At 40.1% G+C, this 21,191-nt stretch overlaps 1 protein-coding gene across 1 annotated transcript in view; it reads left to right on the top strand.

Moving 5' to 3' along the window:
- The first annotated feature begins 10,408 nt into the window (after positions 1-10,408).
- Myoz2 (myozenin 2) overlaps positions 10,409-21,191 on the top strand; it is a 29,154-nt gene continuing 18,371 nt past the window's right edge. The window contains exons 1-2 of the mRNA XM_055628272.1: positions 10,409-10,484; positions 18,282-18,451. Coding sequence (XP_055484247.1) covers positions 10,409-10,484; positions 18,282-18,451 — 246 coding nt within the window. The remainder of the gene's footprint in view (positions 10,485-18,281; positions 18,452-21,191) is intronic.

Raw genomic sequence — 21,191 nt, 5'->3', positions numbered from 1 at the left:
TCAGCCTCCCATGGTGGTAGGCATCACAGGCAAGCAACCCCATGCAGGGCTTACACAGTCTTCCAAAGTAACCAACAGACTCCAGAACTCATGAATTTTTTAGTTACACTGCTTTTTAAGGAAATTTGCTTCATCTTTTTCTCAGGGACTTGTTGTTTTGGTTTGGTTATTGGTTTTTGGTTTGTTTTTGTTTGGATTTTTTTTGTTTCATTTTGGGTGTTTGTTTGTTTGTCTTTTGCTTATTGTTGTTTGGGTTTTTGGATTTTCAAGACAGGGTTTTTCTGTGTAACTTTGGCTGTCCAGGAACTAGCGCTGTAGACCAAGCTGGCCTTGAACTCACACAGGCCTGCCTCTGCCTCCCAAGTGCTGGGATTAAAGGTGTCTGCCACCAACACCCAGCTATTTGTCTTTTTTTTTTTAATTTAGAAAGCAAGCAGACTGTAATAGTAGACTCTACCTTGTACGGATGTTGTGTATATTTAAAACCCCAAAATATTCAAGAATAGCAAGAGTCTGGAATAGCAAGTGCTTCAAAATAGACAAAATATTAGTTCTAAGAAGGATAAGAACCTGAGAGGCCTGTGAGCTAGGTAGCACCCTTACTGCAAGAACATACTCCTGTGAGACCAGGGTTGGGGGTGAGAAACTTACCTAACTGTCTCCTTGAATTCACTCACCCACAAAACACTTGCCTAAGGAGGTTTTTGAAAGACTGTCTATGGGTGGTGGAGTTTTTAAGAAGGAAAAGGCTCTAATAGTCAGACCTACCTACCAGGAAGTGAGAGAGCAGGCAAAGGTGTCATAGGCCAGGCTTCCACTTCCTTTTGGTGGTTGACTTTGGATCTTGATCATAAGGAAACAGGAAGCAAAGATTAAAGGCACTGAATGGGAAGAGTGTCTTGATTCCCACTAAGTCAGGAGAGCCTACACAATTGGCGGAGTCTGGCTGGAGTCAAGCCTGCCCCAGCACAGAGATGAATGCAGTGGCATCTTGGCCTTGAGACACTAGCATAGAACTACTCTTTACCTTGTCATGTGCTTCTGACCAACTGTCAGCTCAGTTTCAAAGACCTGACTGGGATAGGAGTTACACACGTCCTATGGAAAATTCTGGTTTCTTTATCCTTTTGATGCAAGAGGCAAAACCAGAGAGGTTGTATGTCCTGTGGTAGCTAAGAAACAAAGCTTTTGTCATAAAAAAAAAAAAGTTTCACAGAACAATGATTTTCATTGTTTAAGGACCAAAGCTTTCCATTTGTCCTAAATAATCCAGGTAATAATTAATACTGTGCTCCAGGTGATACTTACTTATTTATTTATTTATTTATTACACTTTATATTCACTTTGTAGCCCCACTGTAGCCCCCTCCCTCATCTCCTCCTAGTCCAACCCACCCTTCCTCTTCTCCCCCTGTGTCCTTTCCTTAGTCCCCTGATAGCGGAGGACCTCCCCTATCTGACCCTAGCCTATCGGGTCTCATCAGGGCTGGCTGCATCATCTTCCTCTGTGGCCTGGCAAGGCTGCAACCTCCAGGAGGAGGTGATCAAAGAGCCAGACACTGAGTTCATGTCAGAGACAGCTCCTGCTCCCCTTACTAGGGAACCCACTGGAAATTGAGCAGCCTATGGGTTTCCTCTGAGCAGGGGGTCTAGCTGTTCTCTATGCATGGTCTTGGGTTGGAGTATTGAGCTCTGCAGGCCCCCTGGCCCAGGTTTTCTGGCTCTGTTGGTCTCCTTGTGGAGTTCCTATCCCTTCCATGTCTTTCTATGTCTCTCTTCTTCTATAAGGTTCCCTGCACTCTGCCCAAAGTTTGGCTCTGAGTCTCACTATCTCTTTCGATATCCTGGTGGGTAGAGTCTTTTAGAGGTCTCCTGTGGAAGGCTCCTGTCCTTTTCATTGTCTTCTTCTAATTCCGATGTTTATTCTGTTTGCCTTTCTGAGTGAAGTTTCAGCCTCTTCCCTAGGATCCTCCTTGTTGTTTAGCTTCTTTAGAACAATATATTTTAGTATGTTTATCCTACATCATATGGCTAATATCCATACCATATGTGTATATACCATATGTGTCTTTCTGCTTCTGGGTTACCTCACTCAGGATGATCTTTTCTGATTCCCACCATTTGCCTGCAAATTTCATGATTTCCTTGTTCTTAATAGATGAGTAGTATTCCACTGTGTAAATGTACCACACTTTCTGTATCCATTCCTCCTTTGAGGGACATCTGAGTTGTTTCCAGACTCTAGCTATTACAAATAAAGCTGCTATAAACATAGTTGATCAAATGCCCTTATTGAATGGTAGAGTATCTTTTGGGTAGAAAAATGTAAATAGACCCATATTTATCACCCTGAACATAAGTAAAGTCCAAGTTGATCAAAGGTCTCAACATAAAACCAGACATACTAAATCTGTTAGAAGAAAAAGTGGAGAAGAGCCTTGACCACATTGGCACAGAAGACCACTTCCTGAACTGAATACCAACAGCACAGGCTCTAAGATCAACAATCAATCAATAAATGGGACCTCATGAAACTGAAAAGCTTCTGTAAAGCAAAGAACACTGTCAACAGAACAAATCGACAGCCTACAGACTGGGAAAAGATTTTTACCAACCCTATATCTGACAGAGGGCTAATATCCAGAATATATAAAGAACTCAAGAAGTTAAACACCAACAAACCAAGTAATCCAATTAAAAAATGGGGTACGGAGCTAAACAGAGAATTCTCAATAGAGGAATATTGAATAGCAGAGAAATGCAGAAACATTCAGTGTTCTTAGTCATTGGGAAATGCAAATCAAAATGACCCTGAGATTCTACCTCACACCCATCAGAATGGCTAAGACAAAAAACTGAAGGGATGACCCATGCTGGAGAGGTTGTGGAGAAACGGGAACCCTCTTCCATTGCTGGTGGGAATGCAACGTTTTAAAACCACTTTGAAAATCAATCTGGTGCTCTTTCAGAAAATTAGAAATAGTGCTACCTCAAGATCCAGCTATTCCAGGTGGCTTTTACTGCCTGACAAAACCATGTCATTTTATGTTAGTTAGTCATTTGATCCTCACAACAACAGTATGGGCTAATAATGATGAACAAGAGCTTCTTGGAGGTTAAATAACTTTTTACTGATGCTATAATTATTAAGTCTTAAGTCCAATTCATTTTTTTGGGAGGAATGTGGGGATGGGAAGGGTGGGTACAGTCTCAAGAAGCCTGGGATAGTGCCATACATGCCATTTAGGCAAGGGAGACTTTGAACTCCTGATCTTCCTGTCTCCATTTTGCAAGTACTGGGACTACTATCATGTACCATCGAATCTGGCAAAGAATAATTCTTTGCAAGTGGTGTAGTTAGACACTGAACTCAGGCTGTTTAAATCGAAAGTTAATGCACCAACCATTCTTTTACTGTTTATATAGTCATTCAACAATTTATAACACATTCAACTTCTATTATCCCTTCTGCCCACATATATCTTGTCATGTGTGCATGTGCAAGCACAGAAACATGTTGACACCATTTAATCAACACACTAAGAGCTAAAAGTTCTCATGTCTGTTTATTGATTATTCTAGCCTACCTCTTCTGCTTACATAATCTCAACCTAATTTCTCTATAGCTACCAGAGTGACACGAACATTTGATCATTTTCCTGGGCTTGCATTTCTGTTAAGAAGTGTCAGATAAATTCTAACCAGTTTTGCAACAATAAGAAGACTTCAAAACTGGACATCTGGCATCCACTCAGCTTAATCTTCCAATGCTGTTTAGTTGTCCATAGCAGTGGTTTTCAACCTGAGAGTCGTGACCCCTTTGTGGGTCAGACAACCCTTTCACAGAGGTCACCTAACACCATTGGAAAACACAGATACTTACAGTACGATTCATAACAGTAACAAAATTACAGTTATGAAGTAGCAACGAAAACAATTTTATGGCTGGGAGTCACCACAACACGAGGAATTGCATTAAGGGGTTGCAACATTAGGAAAGTTGAAAACCACTGCTCTAGACCGACAAAAGATGAAAATCCAAAACGCGGCATATTTCTGCTGAATGCATATTTCTTGTGTAGCATTCTAAAGTAAAAAAATATATATATAATTCAAACCTTCATTAACCTGAGCCATCCATATAATTCCTATTTGTGTACACTTAATATCCTGCTCATTCTGATTTTAATGAGCACCACTGAAACTAACATTCACTTTCGATCAATGATAAACTGAACCAGCATATGTTTATCAAATATGTCAGCCTTCCACCAGTCATTTTGGAGCTTCGTTTCTTTTTTTTTTTTTTTTTTTGGCTCAGTTAAAGAAACACTGTGCTGTTTTCTCTATGTGTAGCCTTTAATACAGGAATTAATCCCTCCATGCCTCATCTGCAGAAAGGTTTAGCCATTACTTAAGATGATATATCTTTTCACATGTTGATGCTAGTAAAATGGCTAAGACTCCTACATCCCCATTTTACAGCCATGCCGCAGACACTCTCACACATGCCACACGATTGTGAGGTTAGAAAAATAAGAATAAATTCATGTTTCCTTTAATGATTCATAGGGGGTGGGGTAAGTGTGTCATGGCTTGTGTGTAGACGTCAGGGGTCCTTGTCTCCCACTTTGAGGAAGGGTCCCGCTGCTGTCTCTCTGCTGTCTGTACCAGGCTGGTTGGCTGTGAGCTTCTGGAGGTTCTTCTGTTTCTGCTTCCCATCTTGGTGTAGGAGCACTGAGATTAAAGGATACATGCTACCACAGCCTTTTTTAAGACAGCCTTACTCACATCACCCATACTGGCCTTGAATTCATGAGCCCACAGCCTGAACCCCTCGAGTGTTGAATATCTAGGTATGTATCATGATAGCTGGCTGTTGAATTCATTTTTATTTAATTGTTTCCGTTGAGAAACAAGAGAAGGAGTGATTTTTTTTCCTTTATAGGTGAGAAAACTAGATATATTTTTTAGTATTTTGAATTTGTATAGAATATGACAAGGCTAGAATTGTGTAAATGTTGGGATTATGCAAGAAAGGAGAAATGACTTGCAGGTTTGTTTTGGCAACTTGTTTTTTTTAGTATTCCTTTCTACAAAAATTTATTTCCAGGTTCTTAGCCCTATCACTTTAGCATTTGTCCTTAAAAAGCAGCCTTTGGATTCTGCTTACATCTCCTCTTCCCACCTTATTTGTGGCTCAATTTGAACATTTAAGGAAATGTATAGAAAATGAAAGCAAACAAAAACAGGTGAAGCACCCCGCCCCCTCCCAAAGCATCCGTGCTCCCTCAGTGGGTTGTTTTGGTGGGTTTGATGTTTGTTGCCAGCAGAACGCAGTTTTGTGACACTGTAATGGTACCCAGGCCAGGGCAAGAGAAGGAAGGGGCCGACAAAGTGTCTTGCTTTCACTTGTTTATGCTCTGGGTTTTAATAACTTCAATATTTGCACAGCTGAAAGAAAGGAAAGCACACTGAAAATAGATACCATGAAGATCTCCAGGAGTCGGCAAACCAGAAAAGCATGAATTGAAAAAGAGCTGCATAGGTTATAAATAAAAAGCATCTCAACCAAGACAAACCTAGTCCTGGGATTTGGGGATTCCAGAGGAAACCTCTAAGGAACATGTTGCTATAATTATTCTGAGCACTCTCAATTCTCTTTATCTATAGAGATGCTCAGAACAGATTAGAGAAACAGAGATTTGTCCGTGATATTCTAAAAAGGCAAAGCCTTTGATTTGGATTGGACAAAACCAATTCGTAATTCCATTTCTGTAACTTACAAGCATGACATCGTGGTGATTGTCTCAATTCCTCCAGACCTCAGGTCCATGTCTTTGAAACAATTCAGATATCGCAAACACAACCTCAGTAGTGCCTGTCATTGTGACTCCCTTCATTTCCACAGCTCTTGGGCCTTTTCTGTAGTGAGAACTGTTTCAAACGCACCTCCCCTCCCTCGCTGATTTGTAGGGTAGGCACCATGGCACTGCTTCTTAGTACTTTATGGCCTCTTTATGGGAAGAACTCGGTTGCTCCGCCTTTTTCAGACCAGGAAAATGAAAACCGTGGAAGGTTCAGCAGATCAGTGAAGCATCAAGAAAAGAGTAGGGCATTTGTCACGAGCCAAAATATGTGTTTCATGAACAGCCTGCCTACGGAGGCGAGTTGTTCACTCAGCTGTGCAGTTTATTCCAAGGTCCAAGACCTATTTGTTTAACTTTGTCCTCAATAAACTGGTCATTGGATTCTCCCCGTTCTTTCCCCGGCTACTTTTTAAGGCTTGATTTGCTGTTCGTCCCTTACAGGTAGCTGGACAACTTGCCGTCTGAGTCATCCCTCAGTGGGGCTGCAGCCACTGCCCTGTTTGGGTTCTCTGTGTGTGTTAACCGTAACGTGATGTTTGCTCATCTACCAGTCAGCGCCCACATCCTGCGCCCTTCAGATCCTGCCCGAATCTGTCATGTCCCACAGCCCAGCTAATACAGGCTGGAATCAGGACGAGGAGAAACACAGAATTTCAAAACAAGCTCTCAGTTAAGGACAATCTCAGCGGACCTTGTTTATTTGGCCGATGCGCTCATGTTCACCCACCTCCCGCCCCCGCGAGGTGAATAAGGTTGCCTTTCATGAGTCTCAAGACGTGGATTTTTGTTGGGTAGTAATGTTGTGAGAAGAGTTACCACGTTTAGTCTTTTCTGCTCTTTCAACAAATGGTAAAGTTGGAAATGTGGCTGTGGCCAGCCCAACGATGGAAACAGTTTGAACAGCGTGGGTGTTGAAGCCATGTAACATACCCAACACAGGGCCTCCACTCACTGTCTTCCCAAGACAGCGTCTAGCCACCAGAATACCATCATTGTGCTCATCAAGTAAAACAGTCTCCTCTTTTGCCTTTAGCATCCACCGGAAAATACTTCAGAGTTTAGAACCTGAGGGGAAAAGAAAACGCTGCTCTGTTTGAACAGACTCTGGGAGACTCTCCAAGGAAGACAGTACTTAGTGGGACAAAATGGTGTCTTGAATGTGAGGCTACCCTTTTTCAGTTGTCAGTGTGTTGGGGTAGGGCAAGGGCAGGGCAAGTTCTGGAACATGGGCACGGATGGTTGTGGGTTATGGATCAAAGAGTAATCACAATGTGATGGGTTGGGGGTGGGGCACAATTTGGTCTAGTACCAGATATCCCTATAGATAAAATAGAAGCGTATTAGCTGTGACTGTTTGGAAATTAAGAGCCTTTCAGGATGGATTTTCTGATAACACTACTTCTTAGCACTAAAATGCTACGAGAAGCTCTCTATGAGCACAGACATGCATGCACAGCATAAACTGCCTTAAACCTACAGTGCCACAGATTTTCTTTTTGCTGTCTTCCTGAGCAAAAGTAACTCAGAAACCAAAATGCCAGTGAAACCACCACTGAGAAAACAAAATAGTCTGAAGTTTGTTTGAAAACTAAACAGAAACATTTAAGCTATTAAATAACCTAAAATGTTTCTTAGCTTTTTCAAAAATATCAATCTGAACCTTAAAACTGTATCTAACATAAAACTGTTGCAGAAAAATCATAACAAAGTTGATACTGTTTATCATTAAGGGCCTATAAATATTATGGTGGTATTATCTAACCCACTTGCAAGTCAATCGAGGACACAGGTGGCAGTTGTACTTTAGAATAAGGCGTATTTTCCCTGGGGCTGGGAAGATATTCCCACCTAAACTGTCTCATTGTCTCCCAGCCCCCATCCCATGCCATCTACTTTAGTCATTTCTATCTGGGCTACTTCTCATCCATAATCCCAAAATATTTGCTTGTGCTTTCTATCCGGGCCACTTCTCTCCACATGGAAGCTCAGAGTTCCTCCTCCCAGCCCACATGGCTCTTTACCTATCCCATATGACGCTACTCCTTTTTTCTCCTTTGGTACCTGTGTCCTCCCAGGACCCTCTGTCCTCCAAGCCCTTGAACCTTAGCTCTGCTCCTCATTTCTGCCCTGCCCAGGTATAAGCCTTTTATTCAACCAATCAGGGAGGCAGGGTTACACAGCAATACTTGGGGTGCTTGAGTATCTGCTGCAGGAAGACCTCAGTGAGCAACATAGTTAATCAAATACAAAGCCCCAGACCATGCTGTTACAACTCCTCTTTCTTGTCTAACTAAAGAACAATTATGAAGCAAATATGAAAACCATCATGTAACAACTACATTTACAAAGCACCAGACCATGCTTTTACATAAAACAGAAAAGATGAATGAATAGGTAAACTGGGACCACCTTAATCAAGCGGTATTTTTACTAAATAATGCAATTGGTTATTCTAAGTCCTTTCATATTATAGTAACAACAATAGCGAAACAGACATTTATCAAGCTTTCACTAAGTTTAAGGACTTTCTAAAGTTTTTACACAAATTGTTCATGACTACATATAACATACTGTATTCATTTCACAGATAGGAAAGCTAGTTTAAAATTCCTGGCAGCTAATACTAAAGCCAGGAATAAAGGAAAATAAAAGTATTTTGTTTGGGTTTTGATTTTCATTGTTTGGAACAGTGCCCAGGCTGACCGGTAGACATCTTTGTAGCTGACGGCTTGAACTCGTCATCCCCAACTTCATGAATGTTGAGGTTGTGAGTGTGTGGCCCCCTTCACCCAGCTACTTGAAGGGCCTGGACAGGGAATTCAAATCTGTTGTCTTTAACTCAATGGTCTCCTTTTTGAGCTGAGTTGATTGCTTCTGGGCAAATGTTTGCTTAGCAGCAACTCTGAGAGAGAAACTTCAATCTGCAGTGTTAAAATTTAATACTATGGCCAGACTCACAGTCTATCCCAATTTCCTTTGGTGTCCTAGCTCATCTCAGCTGGACACACACACTTTTAATTTAATTGATTTATTTGTGGTGCTGGGGATCAAATCCAGAACCTTACACAGGCAGGGTCAAGGGCACGGTATGCCAGCCATGCCCCTGTTAAAAGCTGCAAGAATTCTCACCTTTGGTTATGGGCTGGCTCTGTTGACAAACTCATCACAGCCTTTGTTCTTGAGGTTACATAGATATTGGCCATAATGTTCATTTTTTTTTGAAAGATTTAGTTTATTCTTGTTTCTCCCCCTCTCTCCTCCCTCTCAACCTACTCTATGTGAGTAAAGTGTGTGTTTGGGCTCACACACACACACACACACACACACACACACACACACGCACACATGTGCGCGTGTATGCATGACCATGCAGACACAGAGGCCAGAACATAGTGTCTGATGCCCTGAAGCTGGAGTTACAGGCAGTTGTGAACAACCATGTGGGTGACTGGGACTTGAACCCAGGTTCTCTGCAAGACAACAAGTGTTCTTGACCACTGAGCCATATCGCCCCTACGGTTCATTTTTATTATGAAAGATCCATCATTTTGCTCTAATTAATATATCTCTTGTCGCATCCATTAACGTATGGAATAAGAACTACATCTTTAAAAAGTTTTAAAACCCATTTTGGCTATGGTTACTTTCCAAAAAGAAGTGTTCAATAAAAATATTCTTCATGCCCAAATGAATGAATATTTCATTCAACTATCTCAGAAGCCAGAAACACAATAGAGAGAATCTAATCTCTCCCTGTCCCTCCCTTTCGCCAGGAAGATATGAGTAGCTAAAGTATTTGGTGCTATATATAGTAAGTTGATGTCAGCTGGATGCCAGTCTCTTCAGAAAGGCTCAGTCCCCTGTGTGACAGAGCTAGGGACCATGCCATTCCAGGTTCAAGGATAAAACCCATCAGGCCCAAGTGCCATCATACTCCACCTTCAGCGTTTTCCTCCACAATTGGGATTCACCCCTGCTGAAAAGTGCAGCCTAACAGCAAGGTGAGTATATTGTTTCCTAAAATGTTTTATTAGTCAGTTGTCCCCAGAGGTTCAGAGCTGTGTGACTCATAAATTACCATCCTTTGCTGGAGAGGGTGGCTCTTGATGCCGACTGAAAATGTTGCCACCAAAGAGGCTGAATCCAGCCTCTCCCCCACTCTTCCAGTTTGCTGGAAGTGATGTCCTCTGATGCTGGTGGGATGACGGCCAGGAGAGAAGCCCTGACAGAGGAAAAGCAAACTGTAGGAAAGAGAGGGAAGAGCGAGGAGGCAGGCTCTTTCATTGTTCCTCAGTGCAAGGTGGTCAGTGTACTGGAAGGTTGAGTTTGAGATGACATCGTCCTCTCTTCCCTGGGACATGTGCTGCTGATGGGAAACTCGAACTGTAGACGTACGAGCAGTATATGCTGGGCTTTCAGTAAAAAGTAAGAGCAGATTCTTAATAAAGGAGATGCCCCCTCTCGGGAAGGATGATCATAATGAATTCTTCACACAGCCTCAATAACATCCCTTTGTTTTCAACAGGGAACAAAAAGCCATGCTATCACACAGTGCCATGGTGAAGCAAAGGAAACAGCAAGCATCAGCCATCACAAAGGAAATCCATGGAAATGGTATCACTAAAACCGCTCCATAGTCTTAATGTACCGTGACATGAACATAGGTCCTTTCTGACGTTAGTGTTAATATTCTATAGCTCACTTCCCTAAATACTTCCTGTCCCCCGTAACAAACGTGAAGCTCTTAGTGGGTACTTCAGAAAACCCTATGGTAATGAATCCTTTTGTAGTCACCCTTTCTCATTTGAGAGCTATTTTCAGACGAACAACTGCTGAAAAAGGAATGAAGCAAGCAGACAGCTGATGTGCATTCTCTGTGCTTGCCTCTCACATGATCAGTGAACATGATGCTTCTTACTGTATTTGCTTATAGATAACTTTCACGCAACCCTACCTTTTTTGTTCTATCTTGATTTCTTTTACTTTGTGTTACTTTAAAAAAATTCAGAATATGTTCTACCAGTCTTTTAAATTTTCAAAAAAAAAAACAGATTGCGAAGGAATTCATATTCATTTTTTAACTCTGACACCAGTATTCATATTTAATAATTGATTTACTAATATGGATTGCATGCAAAACATTTTATTTAGACTTTCTGAAAAAAAAATAAGGTTCTTTTAATGTCAAAACAAGTTAATTTTTAAATATATGACAGATGTAAGATATTTCAATAATAAATATTTTATTTATTGCTTTTATTGTTTTAAAATCTTAGTAAATAACTCTGAAGGAAATTATATTTTACTTGTTAAAAAGGAAATTCATTTTGTTCATAAATAAAGATTAGCATATTGGTAAAATTTGAATTTTTATACCCAGGTCCTTTTTAGGGTTTGATCTAAACCGTTCCAGACTTATTTGTGGAATTTGCAGGGTGTCCCCTTATTTTTTGTTCGGCTAGTAGCAAATGGAGCTTTGCACCATGAAAATATTCACATCTAGAGGCATGAAACTTTGTGAGACATCTGGAAACTAGGATGAGGATAGTATTTCACATCATCTTTTCCATAAAGCAAGCTGAACTACCAATCAAAGTGTCTTACATACCGGCCACATACCACAGTCATGTTGAAAGGGTACAGCCCAGCTGTGATCTCCTCGCTGTCAAATCATTGTGCTGGCTTCTGCTTGCTTCTCAGGCTTTCTCTTCATGCCAAATTTATTTAGAATAAAATGAGATTAATTCTGGCCTAGCTACCAGACTATATCAATCCAAAGCTTCAAACCCCATTTTTTTTTTTAAAGTTTGCATGCATCTTTGTGTGTCCTACTTTGGGTAATTTACTTGAAATTGTTGGTGTAGCTTTCCCAGTCAGTGTGGCAAAAATCAGGTAATAATTTAAGTTTGAGACTAAACTGTTTGTGATAAAACTAGGCCTTGGATAAGTCACTTCCCAATTACATCATCATAATTCTCTTAGGCCATACCACCCTGAACACAAATGATGATCACATATAAACATAATCATAAGTAAGTAAATTCATTTAATATAATCTCACTCTACATCAAGTGTTAGAGTCTACTCTCCATTTTCCCTGCCTATATCTTTGAGAGTAAATTTATCTCCTTAATTTTTATAAACATAACCATTGAGAGCTTTATTTTTACAAAAATATAAGGAAAACATCAATGGGGAATACTGCAACCTCCCCACCAGGATGTCTTGGTGGCTTTTTCTCCAGCCCAGGTAGGAGGAGCCCAGACTCTGGCTTTGTGATGCTGGACATTCTAGATACTCTGGATAATCAGACTCATCCAAGATAAAACAGCTATGCTACGAAGCAAGACAGATATTTAATTTCTTTCTCTCATTTCTGCTTGAGTCTAATATGGAACTTAACTTTTTGTGAGCTGCAAGGAACAGAAAACTCTGCAGCTGGGAAATGTTACCATTTCTAAGGATATAGGAATGAAATATGGACTTCAGAAAAACATTAGTGGTGGGAATGAGCCTTTATATTTTAAAACATTTTGCAGCTGGAGAGCACCTGGATAGCTTATGATGACATACGATAAAGTTCTGATCTTAGTTTTAAGACTAAGTAGTCTCCTTGCACGTAAGAACGATGTTAAGTATTGTAACTCGTGCATTATTACTATCACACTCCAAAGCATCTAACCTGGAGGGAATACTGAATGAGCCTGTTACAGCCAGGAGCCTTTCCTGAGGTGGACCTTCACTGCAGGAATGTAAGGCTGAGAGCACAGCTGGGGAGCCTTTGAGATAAGGATGGAAATACAAGAGGGAAAGTTTCACATCAGATCACTCTTATTATCAGAAGGGCAAACTTGCCTGAAATAACTCGTGAAAAATTCTATTCATACAAACTGCGGTGTCAACTGGACAGAATGAGTTTTTAAAATCCTGTTTCCATTTACTACAACCTGTGTTCTTGCTTGTTATGAACCTATTGTAATTTGGTGTCACATTATACACCAGAAATGAATAGTACACATACATGCACACACACACACAGAGAGAGAGAAAGAGAGAGAGAAAGAGAGAGAGAGAGAGTTAATAAATAAATATTAAAGAAAAAAAAGTATTTCCTGTTACCCAGGCTGACTACCCAGATTGACCTCATCACCATAAAGCATCATCATAGTGGTATAGAGGAACGACTGGGGAAATAATCTTATGTTATTATTAACATTAATGTCTGTGCCTCCTGCAACAGCATGTCAGGCATGGTTGCAAGCATTTAAAAAGTGCTATGGTGCAAGACGGAAGAAATATTTTGCCATCATCTATACATGAATAGTCCATAATAGTCCTGCCCCGCCCCCCACACGGCCTGTGCAATTCACCTTGAATCGGTACATGTTTCCAGCCTGAACTGTGATCCTTGCTCACTCAGTAACTCACTTCAAACTTGAAGACTTAAGCAAAGAGGGCTGGGAATAGGTAGGTGACAAAGGAAGAGCTGGAGCTACCAGAATGGATTAGGCATTAAGAAGCGCTTTACAGTATGGTTGGAAAAGGAATTGGGAGTTAAAACAACCACAGGATGAACTGAGAATGTGCTGTTCCTTAAGTGTAAAGCAGGCATCACTAACAGCTCAGAACAAGAGCTACATAATGGGAAAGGGGACTGTGGTGTGTCACAGGGCTGCCAGCTCTTCCTCCTGCACCTCGGGAGGGCCTTACTGCCTTAGGCTTCTTGGATTCTTGTCTTTCTCTTTATAACTGGCAAACAGCTTTCATTGGCACACTGAAGAGAACCAGGCAGGTTATTTTTGTAATTTCAGGGAAAGAGTTTAGCTTTGTGGTCTGATGCTGAATGGAAAGCCGTGTGGAGTTGGCTTCACTGGTAGGCTGAATCCTGAAATTCCATGTTTCCATGTGTTGAGCTACCTGAAGGCAGGAATGGCTGAGTCTGCTTCTCCATGTTGACAGAAATTGCAAGGGTTCTTTGAAGAAGTATGGAGCACAGGACTAGAATTTCAGATGAAGGATTATGTGAGGACCAATTTTTGCTTTTCCTGTCAGCCAAAATTTCAATATCAAGAGGATAACACCAGAAAGGTCTAAAAATTGGGGTCAGCAAGAACAATTCATTATATATAGGTTTGTGATATTTCTCTAACTTTTTTTTCATATTGGTACTAACATAATCTCAAGAAAAAAATAAAGTGTGTTTTAACTTGAAAAATAGTGTGTAGTCACCCACTGAGGATTCGAAGTTTTCTAAGCCCCTAACCTTCCTAAGGTCTTTCAGAGAACTCTGCTGAGTACTGTTTCACACTAATCACCATCCTGGGCTTCTACTGTGTCTTTTCAATGTGATGGGCTTTTTTTGGACACTATAGGCAGCACTGGATGATTCAGTTGTGCAAGTCACAACACTGATAATATAATTTTCTAAATATTTGTAGATATTCAAGGTAACCACACATTAATTCAAAGCTTTGTAAGTAGTATTAAAACTTAAATTGAAAGCCATCGGTAGTGGTACACACTTTTGATCCCAGCACTGGGGAGGCTACCTCACAGGGAGAGGTGAATCTCTGTGAGTTCAAAGTCAACCTGGTCTACCTACTAAGTTCAGGGCTAGCCAGAGCTAGACAGTAGGACCCTGTCTCAAAAGCAAACAAACAAAAAAACGTAAACAACAAAATGACCTTAAATTGATAGAAGAATCTATGAAATAAGAACACAAAGCCACTCATATGGACTTCAAACTCATCTTCATTTAGAAAAAATTATCAGTAAAGTCTTATTAATTGGAATTTTTCAAGCACTATTCAAGGTCACAGGCTGGACTATAGTGTTTAATGTTATATATGGCTGACAGTGTATAAAACATAGATGTTTATGAACTTCTACTTGTAGAGGAAGTCCTTTGCAAGTGCACAGAAGTGTCTCTCTGTATCAGTAAGACCGCCCTAGGTAAATCAACTTCAGCAAGCTCCTCTCCCATGGTTTATCCATTAATCTATTAAGATTGCATTTGCCTGCTGATCATGAGGCAGCAGTTTGCAAAGATCTTGGGTGGAACTACAGTTGTTCATAGGTGGATTAGATTCTTGGATCTGCCTGCTGCTCTATATCGCCATAAATGACAGTGGTAGGAAAGAATGCCTAGCAATTTCATTTTCAATGGATGAGCTCATGCATCAAAGACAACCCTCTAAGTCCTGAGGGTGAGACTGCATATCAGTTATCAGGCACTGAGATTAAACAACACTATTAAGACCCCACGATGGGGTTACACTAAAGGAGGGGGGGCAGCTGAATCTGGGATCTGTGCATATTGGTAGACAGCATTCTCCACCGAAAGTTTTGAGTTATGAGGGTGATCATTCATTGGGATCGCAGTCACGGATGGTCTGGAAACTTTTGCTTCTGTCACATCATAAATCTCAAAAGGGAGGGGAAGCAACCTTGAGAATTAAATTTGTCTTTTGTTGCTCGTTTATGTAAAAGATGTTGTCTTATTACACTCCTGACCTCGATGGATGTGAGGCTGTGGTTGGTAGTTGGCCATGTTCTGTGTTATAAATACTCTCTCCATGGCCATCTTGAGGCTGTAAATGAAGTGTGAGGAGACAGGAGCAGTATTACAATGCCACCTATGTACTTACAAAGCAATGGTATAGCGAGTACTATAGTGTTTGCATGTAGCTACAATAGACACGAATAACCTCATGACCACACAGATAACAGCAAAAGCACCCAGCAACTTATAAAGTGATACCTTTGAAATAGTTATTGTAATTTTTGCCACGATCTGCCTAAACATTACACTTATGGAACTTTTTAGTTTTTACTCATGGTCTCACGGTGGTAGCTCAGGCTGGCCTTCTTCTTGTGGTCCTTATGCATCTGTCTTCTGAGCACAGGATAACAGGGAATGTCACTATGCACAGCTACAAGTTCTTTGTGTTTATCACTGGGAATGGAACAAGGTCTCGCATGGGCTAGGCAAGTGCTCTCTGCCACTGAGCTACATCTGTAATCCTATACCTTTGTGTGTGTGTGTGTGTGTGTGTGTGTGTGTGTGTGTGTGTATTTGCGTGCATTTACGCATGTGTGTATGCATGTATGTGCATATCATCTGTGTGTATATGTGCATGTGTTGTTTGTGTGCTCGCATGAGTGCATGCATGTTTATATCTGTGTTCATGTTTGCATGTGTATGTGTGTACATATATTCGTGTGTAAGTTTTTAGGTAGTTCAAACTAGTACTGAACTTAAGTTGACCTTGAAACCCTGATCCTTTGCCTCTCCTCCCAGAATGCTGGGATTACAGGCATGTACCACCACACATGTCCAATTACTTAATTTACTAATGGTGTGTTCACTGTGTAGCTAAGAGCTTGTAGAATTTTTGAAAATGTACTAGTTTTGTATGCACATCAGTGTAGTCCCAGCACACCACTCTGCTTTTTATGCAATGCTTCTGAACGTAAACATCCAGCTGCTCAGTCACGTAAAGCCACTGTGAAGGAGGAAGCAGAACACTGAGGACTGAGATGACACAGATTGGAACACAATGAATAAGCTGAGAGTTGGTGAAGTGTTTTCTTTTCTGCTTCTTGGTTCTGTGTTCTCGTGGCTACGCTTATAAGCAACACCGGTTGCATCCGATGATAATTTCTTTGTATACCCTGCCATTGAGGGTTGGTAAGATCTGGTAGCTGGGGGTGCAAATTTATTCCTTGTGAAGGTTTGTGATGAGTTTTTAAAAACTTTCTTTTTCCAAGTGCCTCCTGTATGCCTTATTTATCAAAGACTTCACCGTGGGTCTTCTCAGTCAGCTCTCTCATTCTTGGCAGTGATTCTATGTTTAACACAATCTTTTTTCTTATATTAGCAAGACTGTGTAGAGAAAATAGCTATATGAGTTAGCACATGCTTGGTTGAATGTAACAGAAAGTTGTTAGGTAAACAATAATACATTTCTGAAAAAAATCAGAGGTGGCCTGTGAGGCCTTTATGAAGGCTTCTTCATAAACCCAGGACAGAATCCCTGCATTGACTCCCCTGCCTTTGTCCTATTCTACCTGGCATTATACCAAGGTCTGTTTTGTTCCAGGACATACTCTCCAGAGCTGAATTATCACAGTTAATTTGTCACACCATCTACGGCTTCTGTCTCAGTCAGTAAAAATAAGGATTTGTTTGCCTAACAGTCCAGCTTTTCTCTTTATGGATGTACCAAGACTTTCTAGTGGCAGACAGATTCTCTGAGTTATACAGAAATACATCCCTGATTCTAAAAAGCACAAGGAGGTGCTGGGCATGGTGACATACACCTACAGAGCTTAAAAAGACTGTCACAGGAGTGTCATGGGTTGGAGGCTAGCCTGGGCTAACAACTGTTCTGAAAGTAAGATCAAAACAAAAGAAGAAAGTAGAAGAAGTTCATCTCTCTTGACTTGTAAAAAAGCTCTTTAGTATTAGAAATGGAAAATAACAATATTTCGTCTTGAGTTTTTTGGTTGTTTTGAGACAGAATATTGTTATGTAACACAGGCTGACATTGAACTCACTATGTAATTCAAGATGGCCATGAACTCACCATTGTGCGTCTACTTCTAGCTTCTGGGATTACAGGCATGCACCGACACGCTCACATAAAATTAACACTCATTACTAAATTTTCCCTATAATTATATAATTGGTGCCTACAACATTAAAACAAAAGAAAATTTAAAAAAGAATTATGATTCTTAGGGATACAATGGAAGTACTAATAATTATACATTGATTTTAGTTCAGGGCTTCACAGAATGCCGTTTGAGCGGGTTGGGAAAGAGATCCACTCCTGCCCCATTTATGTAGATTGCTTGGTGCCGGTTACAGAAAGAATGGTGTTTAACCAAGACTAGGTGGTGGAGTTAGAGAGAGCATGCACTTCAATAATAGGCAAACCTCAAGCTGATAAATAGAATGTGGGGAGAAAAGCAAAGCGTATTCATGTAAATATGAAGCCGTTCTGTTTGAAAAGTCAATAATTGGAAAGCCTAAATTGTACTAAGAGTACAGCAGCTAACTTTTATTAATTCTTTCTATGTGCCTGATAGCATGCTGAATAGTTTATATGAAATACTTTACTTAATTAAACACAATTTTATCTTATTTAATAACGACTCTTTGCAGTAGTTCCTCTCATTATTATTAGCTGAACATTAGAGATGAGGACATGGGCATTTAGACAAAACTTGCATACTTTGTGATGACGCAGGACCAAAATGGCGAGTCCAGGATGACCCCCAGGGCCAGCTGACTGAAGCACATGCCCATCACTTACTACAACGGAGGACTGGAGACAAACAATAGAACTTAAAGTGTGTGAAAATGCTTTCTTTCGGGTTTTCATGGATGTAAATATTGTCTTACAGATGTAGATGGCATGGACCTGGGCAAAAAAGTTAGCATCCCCAGAGACATTATGATAGAAGAATTGTCCCATTTCAGCAATCGTGGTGCCAGGCTGTTTAAGATGCGTCAAAGAAGATCGGACAAATACACCTTTGAAAATTTCCAGTATGAAACTAAAGCGCAGATAAATGTAGGTACAGCCAGACCGTGAGTACGTAAATGAATCAACAGCATACCTAAGTCGGTATGTGTTAACACACTCCCAAACAAGTCGCTCTACATATTTTCTTTCAGTTGATTCTACTAGACTTTTTTTTTTTCCATTCAGGACGGTGAATAGCTTAGTTATCTAAGTAAAGGAAGCATTATGAGTGTGAGAGAATGCTTTTTGTTCACGAGGCCGCTGTGAGCCAGAGACTTGGCACTGAGGAAGTGGCCTGCTCCTCTAGGAGTGGAGGGTGAGTGGGGAGAAGTGGTGCCAGTTGTTCCCCAGTGTTATCCCCTACCGTTAAACGTTTGTGGAGGAAACACTCCCAGAGCACACAGAGGTCCGCAAAGGAAGGAGACGGGTTGTGTTTGCTGAGTACATCCTGACCCTGCAAACGCAGAGAACAGCAAACTCCAACATTCTCGTCTCAAAGAATCTCTTCGACATGGGGGTGACAAAAGCAGCATGCACCTAACTTGTTGGGTCTATAAACGTCAAAACCGATGTAGTGGTACACACGTGTAATCCCAGCACTCTGAAGGCAGAGGTAGAAAGATCAATCACAAATTCAAGGCCAGCCTGGGCAACGCGGTGAGTTCCAAGCCAGCCAAGACTACATAATGATACCTTGTCTCAAACGAACAAAAATTAGATTTTACATGTGTTAGCATCATGTTCATTTAAATGGGCACTAAGAGAAATTGTAGAGAAGTTCATTCATTAATGACAGATAACCAGTTAAGGTAAATGAGTTTCTTTATTTTTATTAGTTATTTCCTCATTATAATTCCTAAAACTTTAATGAAAAAGAATTAGGATAAAAGAGTCTTACTATGAAGCCATGGTTGTCCTGAAACTCTCTGTGTAGACCAAGCTGACCTTGAACTCACTCTGCCTACTTCTACCCAAGGACTGGCATTAAAAGCCTGTGCCACCATGCCAAGCTTAAATTAAGATTTTGAGATCTGCGGATTTAGTGCACTGGTTGAATCCTTGCCTGACTTGGTCTAGGTCCTGTGTTCAATCCTTAGACTACAATCAATCAATCAATAACCATGGCTTACTTCTAGTTTTGTTTTATTTATTATTTATTTTTATTTTTTATTTATTACAGTTTATTCACTTTGTATCCCAGCTGTAGCCTCCCCCTTACTTCTAGTTTTAATTGTGAATTCAGTTAGACATAAAATTACACACAACTACAGTACTTTCATTTGTGAGGGATAGTTTTTTTTCACTTGAAGGCATAGGTAAATACATGTTATTTTAGCCTGTTATTACATACAATGCACTCTTCTCAGAAAATATCTGTGGCTAGTACAGCATGAGCTGAAACCCATGTGCACTTTTCCTGATGGTCTATTACATAATTACATTCACCAAGGAGTAACAACAAAGGAGGCATTCAATGAAGTAATATGAAATAGGTGGATTAAGGAAAGCCTTGCAAAATCACCTGCAAGTTCAGACATCTCAGGAAATGAATTATGCCTGACTCCCATTTCCACTGAGAACACTAACAGTATAACCATAGCCCTGAAGAAGGCATATGGATCTCAAGCTTCCTAATGCTGCAACCCTTTAATATAGTTCCCCATGTTGTGGTGATCCCCAACCATAAAATTATTTTCGTTGCTACTTCATAACTATAACTTTGCTACTGTTATGAATTGTAATGTAAATATCAGATATGCAGTACAGTCTTAGGTGACCCTTGTGAAAAGATCATTAGATCCAAAGGGTTCACAACTCACGGGTTGAGAACCAGTGGTCTATGGGATTAAAACTGTCCTCATAAACATAACATATCCTCTCATAGACTTACATCTCTGTTTTCAGTCATAATAAATATATGGAGATATGACTTGAGAATTTTATAGCATTCCAAGAAAATTGGGCATTAAGTGATTAATAGAATCCCAAACAGCCATATCAAAACAATTTAATGATGATAAATAACTCAGCAGTACATACCAATGAAGATTATCAAGGTAGTAATTACTTTCTCTTTAAACATTACATGCTTTTATCATTTCTAGACAAAACAAAAACAAAAACATTTATTTGCCTTTGAATTTCCAACATAGTGTCTACAACATAACAGGCACTCAGTAAATATTTTACAAAGGCATAAATTAATTGACAGGAATAGGCATTCTTTAAAATATTCCTGTCATGTTAACAATGTTCTAATCACAGTGGCTGTGTCATCATTCCTTTGACAAAGTGAGTATGGCTCATATATGCTGTCTTCCTCATATTTCTGAGACATAGTTTAGAATTAAAAGCATAACAAAAATAGGTTACACAATCATATGACACCTTAGAGAGGATCTTAATTACCATATTTTACAGAAAAGAAAAGAAATTAGAAAAGGGAAAGAAACTTGTAAATTAACTAATCACGTTGCTAGAGAGGAAGTCAAGACCAAACCCTTAGAGTGTGGTTCCCAGGCCAGAGTTTCCTTTAGCGCATCATGAGCCTAGCCTAATTCTTGATCAGATTTTCTGGAGAAAATCCTATTTTCCTCATCCATTGAGCTATAGAACACTTAATTACTTATTTGTGCAGTTCCTATTTTATTATAATGCTTTGCATCTCGTACGGATGATAACGTCAGTCAAATCCCCAATAATCAATTCCATTGTCTCAACTATTAAGTATAATTATTTTCTCTTTCTTTCTTTCTTTCTTTCTTTCTTTCTTTCTTTCTTTCTTTCT

Source organism: Psammomys obesus, unplaced genomic scaffold (assembly GCF_907164565.1).
Source record: "Psammomys obesus unplaced genomic scaffold, mPsaObe1.curated_primary_1811, whole genome shotgun sequence".
Lineage (NCBI taxonomy): Eukaryota > Metazoa > Chordata > Mammalia > Rodentia > Muridae > Psammomys > Psammomys obesus.
Note: the sequence above shows the minus strand (reverse complement) of the source record. Positions and strands in the feature narration are given on the sequence as shown.